Source organism: Bombina bombina, chromosome 7 (assembly GCF_027579735.1).
Source record: "Bombina bombina isolate aBomBom1 chromosome 7, aBomBom1.pri, whole genome shotgun sequence".
NCBI lineage: Eukaryota > Metazoa > Chordata > Amphibia > Anura > Bombinatoridae > Bombina > Bombina bombina.
This window is the reverse complement of record NC_069505.1, coordinates 14,796,287-14,809,901: the sequence shown is the minus strand read 5'-3', so window position 1 is coordinate 14,809,901 and position 13,615 is coordinate 14,796,287. Positions and strand designations below refer to the sequence as shown.

The 13,615-nt window shown below is 40.5% G+C and overlaps 1 protein-coding gene across 1 annotated transcript in view; it reads left to right on the top strand.

Annotated features, from left to right (window-relative positions):
• The window catches only part of NADSYN1 (NAD synthetase 1), a 236,533-nt gene that overhangs the window by 217,703 nt on the left and 5,215 nt on the right, over nt 1-13,615 (top strand). Inside the window, exon 17 of the mRNA XM_053689231.1 lies at nt 8,766-8,942. Within this exon, the coding sequence (XP_053545206.1) occupies nt 8,766-8,942 (177 nt within the window). The remainder of the gene's footprint in view (nt 1-8,765; nt 8,943-13,615) is intronic.

Sequence of the window (13,615 nt, the reverse complement as noted above, 5' to 3'; positions counted from 1 at the left end):
AGGGAGAAGTCTCTCAGGAAGGGTTCCTCCCCAGACAGATTCAGATGCATTGGCTTTTAAATTTAAACTAGAACACCTCCGTGTTTTACTTAGGGAGGTATTAGCTACTCTGGATGACTGTGACCCTTTGGTGATCCCAGAGAAATTGTGTAAAATGGACAAGTACCTAGAGGTCCCTGTTTACACGGATGCGTTTCCGGTCCCTAAGAGGATTGCGGATATCGTTACTAGGGAGTGGGATAGGCCAGTGTCCCTTTTGTCCCCCCTCCTGTTTTTAAGAAAATGTTCCCCATATCTGACCCCATGCGGGACTCGTGGCAGACGGTCCCTAAGGTGGAGGGGGCTGTTTCTACACTAGCTAAACGCACAACCATACCAATTGAAGACAGTTGTGCTTTTAAAGAACCTATGGATAAAAAATTAGAGGGTTTACTTAAGAAAATTTTTATTCAACAAGGTTTTCTTCTCCAACCTATTGCCTGCATTATTCCTGTAACTACTGCAGCTGCTTTCTGGTTTGAGGCGCTGGAAGACTCGCTCCAGACTGAGACCTCATATGAGGAAATTATGGATAGAATTAAGGCTCTAAAGCTAGCTAATTCTTTTATCACTGACGCCGCTTTCCAAATAGCTAAGTTAGCGGCGAAAAATTCATGTTTCGCCATTTTGCCGCGCAGGGCGCTATGGCTAAAGTCCTGGTCGGCCGATGTGTCGTCTAAATCCAAGCTTTTGAACATTCCTTCTAAAGGGAAGACCCTATTCGGGCCTGAATTGAAAGAGATTATTTCAGATATCACCGGGGGGAAAGGCCATGCTCTCCCTCAGGACAAAGCCTTTAAAACAAAGAACAAATTTAATTTTCGTTCCTTTCGCAATTTCAGGAACGGCCCCGCTTCATCCTCTCTGGCTGCAAAGCAAGAGGGTAACGCTTCACAGCCCAAGGCAAACTGGAAACCTTACCAGGGCTGGAATAAGGGTAAACAGGTCAAAAAGCCTGCAGCTGCCACCAAGACAGCATGAAGGGGTAGCCCCCGATCCGGGACCGGATCTAGTAGGGGGCAGACTCTCTCTCTTCGCTCAGGCTTGGGCAAGAGATGTACACGATCCTTGGGCATTAGAGATTGTAGCCCAGGGATACCTTCTAGAATTCAAGGACTCTCCTCCAAGGGGAAGGTTCCACATTTCTCGTCTGTCTACAGATCAGACAAAGAAAGAGGCGTTTTTACGCTGTGTAGAAGATCTACATACAATGGGAGTGATCCACCCAGTTCCAATTGCAGAACAAGGACTGGGGTTTTACTCAAACCTGTTTGTGGTTCCCAAAAAGGAAGGAACTTTCAGACCAATCCTGGATCTCAAAATTCTAAACAAATTCCTCAGAGTCCCATCATTCAAGATGGAGACCATTCGGACAATCTTAACAATGATCCAGGAGGGTCAATATATGACTACCGTGGATCTAAAGGATGCGTATCTGCACATTCCTATCCACAAAGATCATCACCAGTTTCTCAGGTTCGCCTTTCTGGACAAGCATTTTCAGTTTGTGGCTCTTCCTTTCGGGTTGGCCACTGCTCCCAGAATTTTCACAAAGGTGCTAGGGTCCCTCCTGGCGGTTCTAAGACCGCGGGGCATAGCAGTGGCGCCTTACCTAGACGACATCTTAATTCAGGCGTCAACTTTCCAAAGAACCAAGTCTCACACGGAGATTGTATTGGCCTTTCTGAGGTCTCACGGGTGGAAGGTGAACATCAAAAAGAGTTCTCTCTCCCCCCTCACAAGAGTTCCATTCCTAGGAACCCTGATAGACTCGGTAGAAATGAAAATATTTCTGACGGAGGTCAGAAAGCTAAATCTCTTAACTACTTGCCAAGCTCTTTATTCCATTCCTCGGCCATCTGTGGCTCAGTGCATGGAGACAATCGGACTAATGGTTGCGGCAATGGACATAGTCCCTTTTGCTCAGATACACCTCAGACCACTGCAACTATGCATGCTCAAACAGTGGAATGGGGATTATGCAGATTTGTCTCCTCAAATTCAGTTGGACCAGGAGACCAGAGATTCTCTTCTCTGGTGGTTGTCTCAGGATCACCTGTCTCAAGGAATATGTTTCCGCAGGCCAGAGTGGATCATCGTAACGACCGACGCCAGTCTGTTAGGCTGGGGTGCGGTCTGGGACTCCCTGAAACTCAGGGCTTATGGTCTCGGGAAGAAACTATTCTCCCGATAAACATTCTGGAACTGAGGGCGATATTCAACGCTCTTCAGGCATGGCCTCAATTAGCGGCGGCCAAGTTCATCAGATTTCAGTCGGACAACATCACGACTGTAGCTTACGTCAATCATCAGGGGGGAACAAAGAGTTCCCTAGCGATGACGGAAGTAACCAAAATAATCAGGTGGGCGGAGGATCACTCCTGCCATCTCTCAGCAATTCACATCCCAGGAGTAGACAACTGGGAGGCGGATTTTCTAAGTCGTCAGACTTTTCACCCGGGGGAGTGGGAACTCCACCCGGAGGTATTTGCCCAGCTGACTCAGCTATGGGGCACTCCAGAGTTGGATCTGATGGCGTCCGTCAGAACACCAAACTTCCTCTCTACAGGTCCAGGTCCCGGGATCCCAAGGCGGTATTGATAGATGCTCTAGCAGCGCCTTGGTCCTTCAATCTGGCTTATGTTTTTCCACCGTTTCCTCTCCTCCCGCGTCTGGTTGCCAGAATCAAGCAGGAGAAGGCTTCGGTGATTCTGATAGCGCCTGCGTGGCCACGCAGGACTTGGTATGCAGACCTAGTGGACATGTCATCTGTCCCACCATGGTCACTGCCAATGAGGCAGGATCTTCTAATACAGGGTCCGTTCAAGCATCCAAATTTAGTTTCTCTACGTCTGACTGCTTGGAGATTGAACGCTTAATTCTATCAAAGCGTGGGTTCTCTGAGTCAGTTATAGATACTCTGATTCAGGCTAGAAAGCCTGTCACCAGGAAAATCTACCATAAGATATGGCGGAAATATCTTTGTTGGTGTGAATCCAAGGGTTACTCATGGAGTAAGATTAGGATTCCCAGGATATTGTCCTTTCTCCAAGATAGACTGGAGAAAGGATTGTCAGCTAGTTCCTTAAAAGGACAAATATCTGCTTTGTCTATCCTGTTACACAAGCGTCTGGCAGAGGTACCAGACGTTCAAGCGTTTGCTCAGGCTTTAGTCAGAATCAAGCCTGTCTATAAACTTGTGGCTCCGCCATGGAGTTTGAATCTAGTTCTTTCAGTTCTTCAAGGGGTTCTGTTTGAACCTTTACATTCCATAGACATTAAGTTGTTATTTTGGAAAGTTTGTTTTTGATAGCTATCTCTTCTGCTCGAAGAGTTTCAGAATTATCTGCCTTACAGTGTGATTCACCTTACCTGGTGTTCCACGCAGATAAGGTAGTTTTGCGTACCAAGCCTGGTTTTCTTCCTAAAGTTGTTTCTAACAAAAATATTAACCAGGAAATAGTTGTTCCTTCTCTGTGTTCTAATCCATCTTCGAAGAAGGAACGTCTATTACACAATCTTGATGTAGTTCGTGCTTTAAAGTTCTATTTACAAGCAACTAAGGATTTCAGACAAACATCTTCCTTGTTTGTTATCTATTCTGGTAAGAGGAGAGGTCAGAAAGCGACTGCTACCTCTCTTTCCTTTTGGCTGAAAAGCTTAATCCGTTTGGCCTATGAGACTGCTGGCCAGCAGCCTCCTGAAACAATTACTGCTCATTCTACCAGAGCAGTGGCTTCCACATGGGCTTTCAAAAATGAGGCTTCTGTTGAACAGATTTGTAAGGCAGCGACTTGGTCTTCACTGCATACTTTTGCCAAATTTTACAAATTCGATACTTTTGCCTCTTCGGAGGCTATTTTTGGGAGAAAGGTTTTGCAAGCAGTGGTGCCTTCCGTTTAAGGTACCTGTCTTGTTCCCTCCCTTCATCCGTGTCCTAAAGCTTTGGTATTGGTATCCCACAAGTAAAGGATGAATCCGTGGACTGGATACACCTTGCAAGAGAAAACAGAATTTATGCTTACCTGATAAATTACTTTCTCTTGCGGTGTATCCAGTCCACGGCCCGCCCTGGCATTTAAGTCGGGTAAAAAAATCTTTTGTTTAAACTACAGTCACCACTGCACCCTATGGTTTCTCCTTTTTCTTCCTAACCTTTGGTCGAATGACTGAGGGGTGGAGCTAGAGGGGGAGCTATATGGACAGCTTTGCTGTGTGCTCTCTTTGCTACTTCCTGTAGGGAATGAGAATATCCCACAAGTAAAAGATGAATCCGTGGACTGGATACACCGCAAGAGAAAGTAATTTATCAGGTAAGCATAAATTCTGTTTTTCCATTCAGATAAGGTAGTTTTACGTACTAAATTAGGACTTCTTCCTAAGGTTGTTTCTGATCGGAACATAAATCATGAGATTGTTGTTCTTTTCTTGTATTCTAATCCTTCTTCTCAGAAGGAAAGACTTCTGCAAACTTTGGACATGGTCCGTGCTTTAAAGTTTTACCTGCAGACAACTAAGGACTGTTGTCAGTCTTCTTTGTTTGTGGTTTTCTCAAGACAACGAAAAGGGACAGAAAGCTTTGGCTACTTCTCTTTCTTTTTTTTTTTTTTTTTAAATTTAGTTTTTATTGAGGAAAAGATAAGTAAATAAATGTGTACAGAACATATAAAGATGACAATACAGCAAACATTTGATATACATGAAAAATGCTAGTCCTCATTTTTCTGCCCCTAAAAACGCTGGTGCAGGCCACTCTTGGACCTTATCTGCGAACTGTGTGAATGTCCAGGGGTTTATATTGAAAACAGATTAAACAAAAACAAATTAAAGACAATTTGCATCTAGGATTACATAGTAATGTATAAAATTAAAGTATAACATATTTTGATGATGTAAATGCTTAAACCAGAGTTGATCACCTCATCTTCACCAAACTCACACTTTAACAGTTAATTGGCATTTGTTGAATCCTAAGATATAAGCATAAGTAGCAAAAGGATCATATCTATTTCTCCCTAATCATATTACTTTACATGCTTTAAAAACGTTATACTTATACTTTCTATGGGGAGAATTATGCGCTGTCTCTGAGGCCAAGCTCCAAGTGGTTTTTCTTATTAGACCAAGATTATTCAGTGACTGTCCCAGGATGCACTGTCAGTGTTTAGCTCCTTTCCTTGCATATATATTATTATTTGTTACTGAGAACCCAGGTGCAACCCCGGCCATGGGCCGCAAAAGGATCCCAGCAGAGCCTTATCGCATCATTACGGAGCATAAGCTTTGTGTGGTATTTACGTTCCTTCTGTAACTATTAAAGTTCCAGGGGGGGGGGGCTATCCCCCACAAAGAGCTATCAAGGGTACATAAAGATATTACAGATATTACAGTGCCTCCTAGCAGACTAAAACAAGAGTGTTATATCAAGATACATTTGTCATCTAATACATGACATAAATCTAGTATACAACCAAATACTTTCAAAACCACTTGTGATAAATATTTTGTAACAGAGACACATAAGCATAAAAACAGAAACAAAGGGTAAATTAATACTAATTAATTTTAATTTTAACATTTTCTTTTAAACGTTGCTTACCCGTCCCTAACCAATGTTCATAAGAAATCTAGCCTCCTTCGTATTGTAATAGCAGGGATATATTGACATTAGGGGACACCAAACTAGTGAGCAGTGGGTCGCCATCACAACTATTCCCCTGAGCTATATAAATCATTTCTGGTTGTACTCTCGGAACTGTCCCTGTATATAAGTCAGACATGAGGCCAGGCAGCTTGTCAAGTGCTCCATCACAGAGTGCGGGGTCCGGAGCGCCACCTGGGTTTTTTGTTGGAAGCAAGTTACCAGGTATGATTAATCCCGCAGTCTCAAAGCGTCCTTGCTTCTGTTGTTGGTGAGAGCTGGGTCCTTGCTCATCCCTGTAGTCTATTAGCAAGGTGGTGCTGGTGATTGTCTGCTGGCGGTAGCGGGAAGTGAGCTCCATTTTGGATAGGCATACCGAGTTGTCCCGCCTCATAGGTTCCACTTTCGGCCATCGAAGTTCACCTCCATCTACAGTACCAAGACCGACTACAGATGTCTCATGCTTGTTATTGATTTGCTGTTGTGCAGGCATCGATGTAATCTTATAGTAGTAAGTGGCATTTCCCTTCATAGGTGAATAGATTAGGTCAGGTTCGCCATGCTGCTGAGCCGTTTCAGCCTCCTGTACTATAGTTGGCGGGTCCGGTAGTGCTATATGGCCAGTTCCTTGTACTCTGTCGATGAGGAGCTGTAATTCTTGCTCTGAGGGAGCTTTATCGATCAAAGTCTGTAGCATAGCTTCTAGTTTGGCAAAACGATCATCTGCCATAACATAAGGCTCCCCGATCTCCATTATGGTGTCTTTGTGACTAGTTTTCCTTTAATACCGATGTGTCGTTTGGTATTAACTGCTTTGTGCATGAAATAAGAAAAAAAAAAGGTTGTGAAGAGTCGAGATGGAAGCTTTTTCTGTGGTAGGTGACCAACTCTAGTAAATCACCCCGGAATCCCAGGGGGGGAACGCTGCCTGCGAGTTATGCCGCCGCTGCAGGCCTCTTTTGTCCGGTTTCAGCCCAGGGGTCATAGACACAGCAGGCTATAGTGGATAAATTACTATTTCACCCTTTTGACATGTGGATGCTGTAATTTCTGACCTATAATCGGCGGATTATTGTCATATCACCCAGAGCTCATGAAACATGCGACTGCTCAGAGCCGCTACTTGGACACGCCCCCCCTTCTCTTTCTTTTTTGGTTGTAGAGTATCATACGTTTTGCATATGAGACTGCTGGACAGCAGCCTCCCGAGACAGTTACGGCTCCTTCCACGAGAGCTGTTGCTTTCTCATGGACGTTCAAAAATGAAGCTTCTGTGGATCAGACTTGCAAGGCTGCAACTTGGTCCTCTCTTCACTCTTTTTCAAAGTTCTACAAATTTGACTTTTTTGCCTCGGCTGAGGCCGCTTTTGGGAGAAAAGTTTTTTCAGGCAGTGGTGCCTTCCGTTTAGGTTCCCTGTCTTGTCCCTCCCTTATCTGTGTCCTCTAGCTTGGGTATTGAATCCCATGAGTAATTAAGATGATCCGTGGACTCATCGTGTCAAAGAAAAGAAAATTTAGGCTTACCTGATAAATTTATTTCTTTTTTGACACGATGAGTCCACGGCCCGCCCTGTTTTTGTAGACAGGTTGTAGGTTATTGTAAACTTCAGACACTTCTGCACCTTGGCTCTCTTTCTCTTCCTAACTTCTGTCGAATGACTGGAGTGGGAGGGAAAGGAGGAGCTATTTAACAGCTCTTCTGTGGTGCTCTTTGGCCCCTCCTGCTGACCAGGAGGTGAATATCCCATTAGTAATTAAGATGATCCGTGGACTCATCGTGTCAAAAAAGAAAGAAATTTATCAGGTAAGCAAAAATTTTCTTTTCATGATTTGGATAGAAAATATCATTTTAAACAACTTTCCAATTTACTTCTAGTATCACATTTTCTTCATTCTCCTGTTATCCTTTGCTGAAGGAGCAGCATTGCACTACTGGCAGCTAGCTGAACACATCTAGTTAGCCAATCACAAGAGACAAATGTGTGCAGGCACCAATCAGCAGCAGCTCCCACTAGTATAGGATATGTGTTTATTCTTTTTCAACAAGGGATACCAAGAGAATGAAGCAAATTAGATAATAGAAGTAAATTTAAAATTACATTCTCTATGTGAATCATGAGGTTTTGTTCTTTTATTTCATTTGTTATTGTTTACTTGTACATCACGACTCATCATCTAGATCATTACCATATAAATGATTTTAGTTGTACAGTAAACAAGCAGGGTGTTTAATTCACCATAAGCATCTTGTGTACGAGCCTGATGCCAGTCTTGGAGCATATGAACCCTTTGACACGAGCGAGTTACGTATACGACTGTCAGCGAATATAAATCTACCGAGGTTGGCACCAGATTTAGAATAAGATCCCTCGTTTTATCTTCTATGCTTTTCTATTTACAGTTTTTTGTTCATTTCTTTAACTCTCGCTCCTCTCCAGTGATTTTCTCAGTGGTGGACACTACATAAAGATTTTATTCTATAATTAAAGGGATATGAAACCCCAAATGTCCTTTTGTGGTTCAGACAGAACGGACCATTTATAAAAAAGGTTCCACTTAACTTCTGTTCTCATGATATTCTGTGTTAAAGAGATACCTATGTAGGTATCCAGAGCACTATATGGCAGGAAATAATGCTACCATCTAGTGCTCCAGAAATGGGCAGTCTTCTAACCTCACCTCCCTGCTTTTCAACAAAATATATTAAGAGAATGAAAAAAATCATAATAGAAGTAAATGAGAAATTTGTTTAAAATCATCGGATCTATCTGAATCATGAAAAAAACATTTTGGTTTCATATCCTTTAAGCCTTTTTTTTAAATCGAAAAGCATCAGATTAGTTGATATATTAGTCGCACGCTCTCTATATTCTATTTTGTTAATTTAATAAAGCTTTTGTGTTCAAACAAGTGCTTGTATAGTGGTAAGCTGCGTAAAATGATCCAGTGCCAGTATAGGTTGCACCGTTATGTTATTACGTCCCGTTTTATTCTGTTTGTTGCTATAGATTACATTTTACAGCCATAACATCTTTGTAAGTATTATTTCAGCACTTTTTTTGTGTATTTATTTATTTTTTACAAGGTGGCAGAAAAGGTGAAATATTTCTTCAGGATGTACTCCATAAACAGACACAAGATGACCACGCTCACGCCTGCGTACCATGCAGAGAGCTACAGCCCAGATGATAACCGCTTTGATCTGAGGCCGTTCCTGTATAACACAGCGTGGCCGTGGCAGTTCCGCTGTATTGATGAGCAGGTAACATTGTAGCCCCCTCTGCTTAGCAGGTTTATGTATTTGTTGTGTATGCTTCACTTATTGTTTATGCAGAACCTTTGCAAGGCTTTGCTTCCTTCCTGATATATACAAACAAATGTGATAGTACATAATAAAGGATAAAAGTCCCAGGGTCGGTAATCACGATGAAAAGGAAAAACACATATAATGAAGTCCTGTGGTTATTCAAGTATTAAAAAAGAGCAAAGAACGGTACTCACATACTCTAGATATTAAGGCACTGAAACTCCTAATAGGAGACAAAGGCAAAGATCGATATCCCAGCTCGGTTAAAACTCCACATGGAATGAATCAGAAGTGGATAAAAAAAAATATAACAGCGGAGCGGAGTGACGTCACAAAAGAGGCGGAGTCCTGTTCCTTACCGGACCGATAACAGCATTCAGTAGACACTGTGAAAACGCGGTCTTTTTGTTTGCAGTGGTCTTTGACTGGGACAGTCTCATATATATGCCTTGTGACTAACTTGTTTTAAATAATCCCAATAATCATCGTGATTACCGACCCTGGGACTTTTATCCTTTTTTGTGCTTTATCACATTTCTTTTTTTTGTTTTATTTTATTTGATTGTGATTTGAGCAAGTTTATACATTGCTTTGTTTTCTTTGAGATATATATATATATATATAGTTTTGTTTTCTTTGAGATATATATATATAGTTTTGTTTTCTTTGAGATATATATATATATATAGTTTTGTTTTCTTTGAGATATATATATATAGTTTTGTTTTCTTTGAGATATATATATATATATAGTTTTGTTTTCTTTGAGATTATATATATATAGTTTTGTTTTCTTTGAGATATATATATATAGTTTTGTTTTCTTTGAGATATATATATATATATAGTTTTGTTTTCTTTGAGATTATATATATATATAGTTTTGTTTTCTTTGAGATTATATATATATAGTTTTGTTTTCTTTAAGATTATATATATATATTTTTGTTTTCTTTGAGATATATATATATATTTATTTTCTTTGAGATATATATATATATATATATATATATATATAGTTTTGTTTTCTTTGAGATTATATATATATAGTTTTGTTTTCTTTGAGATTATACATATATATATTCATGGCCAAAAATATTGGCACCCCTGCATTTCTGTCAGATAATGCACCACTTCGCCCAGAAAATTGTTGCAATTACAAATGTTTCAGCATTCTCATGTTTATTTCTTTTGTTTGTATTGGTATGACGCAACAAAGTTGAGAAAAAAAAGCCAAATCTGGCAAATTCCATGCAAAACTCTAAAAATCATCTGGACAAAATTATTGGCTCCCTCAATTTAATATTTGGTAGCACATCCCTTGGAAAAAAATAACTGAAATGAATCGCTTCCTGTAACCATCAATAAGTTTCTTACGCCTCTCATCTGGAATTTTGGACCACTCTTCTTTCACCAACTGCTCCAGGTCTCTCAGATTGGAAAGGTTCCTTTTCCCAACTGCTGTTTTGAGATCTCTCCCTGGATGCTCTATGGGATTGAGATCTGGACTCATTGCTGGCCAGTTCAGTACTCTCTAGCGCTTTGTCTTAAACCATTTCTGGGTGCTTTTTGACATGTGTTCTGGGTCATTGTCCTGCTGTAAGACCCATGACCTCTCACGGAGACCCAACTTTCTGACACTGGGCCCTACATTGCACCACAGAATTCTTTGGTAGTCTTCAGATTTCATAAAGCCATGCACAGTCAAGACATCCAGTGCCTGAAGCAGCAAAGCAACCCCAAAACATCAGTGAACCTCCACCATGTTTGACTGTAGGGACTGTAATTCTTTTCTTTAAAAGCCTCATTTCTTTTTCTGCAAACAGTAAAATGATGGGGTTTACCAAAAAGCTGTAATTTTGTTTCGTCTGTCCATAGGACATTCTCCCAAAAGGATTTTGGCTTCCTCAGGTTTAGTTTTGGGAAACTCCAATCTGTTTTTTTATGTTTCTGTGTCAGCAGTGAGGTCCTCCTGGGTCTCCTACCATAGCTTTCCTTTTCCTTCAGATGGCGATGTATAGTGCGAGCTGACGCATTTGTACCCTGTGCCTGAAGGTCAGCTTGAATTTGTCCGGAAGTTGAACAAGGTTCTTTATCCACCATTTCTCTTTCGTCCATGTCAAGGGAGATTAGCTACAGTGCCGTGGGCTGTAAAGTTCTTGACACAGTGGACACAGGAACATTAAGATATCTGGTGATGGACCTTAAGATTGTCCATGCTTTTCCACAATTTTTGTTCACAAATCTTCAGAAAATTCTTTGCTGCTCTTTCTCTTCTCCATGCTCAGTGTGGCACACAGAGACCTACAATAGAAAAGTCGAGTAAATTTTTCACCATTTTAACTGATTGCCGGTGTTAATTCATACAGGTGAGTTTTATTACAAATTACAGGAGCATCACAAACTTGGAATATAATTATTTCTTACAATTTTGAGAAGGTGGCAATAATTTTGTTCAGTTTTGGCATTTTGAATGGAATGTGTCTAATTTGGCTTTTTTTTCTCCGCTTTTTTGTGTCATACCAATACAAACAAAAGAAAAAAACATCAGAATGCCTAAACATTTGTAATTGCAACAATTTTCTGGGTGAAGTGGTGCATTATCTGACAGAAATGCAGGGTGCCAATATTTTTGGCCATGACTGTATGAATATATATATAAATAGCAAAAAGAGACTGGCACTCACTGGTCTTATATCAAAAAGCACTTTCGGAGATATAAAATCCCCTTCCTCAGACATAGTGTATTAACAACTCAGGCAATTTATAAAACAAACAAACCATCAATCAATAGCCCCACCCCCCAAAATGAGACAAAAAAAAGCCAAACAGTAGTCATAGAAACCACATAAACATGGTCATGTAAACAATAGTGACATAACAAAATCAAATAACATATTATCAATCATACAATATGTGATAATCAGCACTAAGGTGAATGAATAAAGTGACATAGTGTAAAACCGTATACTGACCAAACAACTGAATAACTAATGAGCCATAATGACATCAGTTGGACACATGTAGAGGCAATGCAGAATACAAAATATATTGGCAACCGTTACCATAGTGATGTATGGGGTTAAACTGAGGCTAGAGCAATCGTTATCAAATTACTGCATGTTGAATTACTATCACCTATCATTTAGTTAGCAGTGCAGCACGATACTTTATTGTAGCATATTATAACCAGGCATACACTGTACCAACCTTATTGAGTCTGCGGTGTACTCTGAGGACCGCCATAGCCCCATCCACGCCAAAACCGGAAGTGAAGGGAGGGGAGTGCCAGACCCATAGCGTGACGTCACCGGGAACCGTGGCAACCGTTGTAAACATCCCGGTTGGGTCTCCCTGATGCAAAGTGACAGACACCTAAAACAGGCACATACCCCTAATATAAAAGGGGAACAGTGGTGAGCTAAAGGCTATATGAAGTGAGTAGGGTCAAACTAAATGACGGACCAAAATATTTTAGGTGGGCGTGAACGCTCACGTATACAATCAACAAACCCAAAATAAAGTATTGAAGGAACAGTCACCAGTGTAAAAACGTAACGAAGTGAAAAAATGGCCATAACACCACACAATCTATTTACAACATAAGGTTGTGGATAGGAGGGGATGGCGGCTCCCATGAACACTAAAACAAGCCCTAACTACAGGCTAAGTAACGTGGTAAACAATATATTAAAGCATCACAGCCTGGTAAATGAAGCGTTTTCATCAATTGGTGTTCCTACACACTATATATGCAATGTGACATGGCTCTTATCACAGTAAAACAAAAAGTAGGCACTCATACAATGAAAAGTAGGGTCTCCTCACAATGGAAAGTGGGCTCTCATCACAATGGAAAATGGAAATAAAATATATTTTTTTATATTTATTTTTATTTATTTATTTCTTTATTTGTATTTATTTTTTATTATTTTGCATCTTATATATTTTTTACTTATATTTTATTTCCATTTTCCATTGTGATGAGAGTGTGTAGGAACACAGCCTGTAGTTAGGGCTTGTTTTAGTGTTCATGGGAGCCGCCATCCCCTCCTCCTTTAACATTAAAAAAGAGAATTTTGTTGATCTCATTTTGAAAAAAGACCTGAGAGTGCTGTCATTTGTACAGGAAATATATATATATATATATATATATATATGTGTGTGTGTGTATACAGGGAGTGCAGAATTATTAGGCAAATGAGTATTTTGACCACATCATCCTCTTTATGCATGTTGTCTTACTCCAAGCTGTATAGGCTCGAAAGCCTACTACCAATTAAGCATATTAGGTGATGTGCATCTCTGTAATGAGAAGGGGTGTGGTCTAATGACATCAACACCCTATATCAGGTGTGCATAATTATTAGGCAACTTCCTTTCCTTTGGCAAAATGGGTCAAAAGATGGACTTGACAGGCTCAGAAAAGTAAAAAATAGTGAGATATCTTGCAGAGGGATGCAGCACTCTTAAAATTGCAAAGCTTCTGAAGCGTGATCATCGAACAATCAAGCGTTTCATTCAAAATAGTCAACAGGGTCGCAAGAAGCGTGTGGAAAAACCAAGGCGCAAAATAACTGCCCATGAACTGAGAAAAGTCAAGCATGCAGCTGCCAAGATGCCACTTG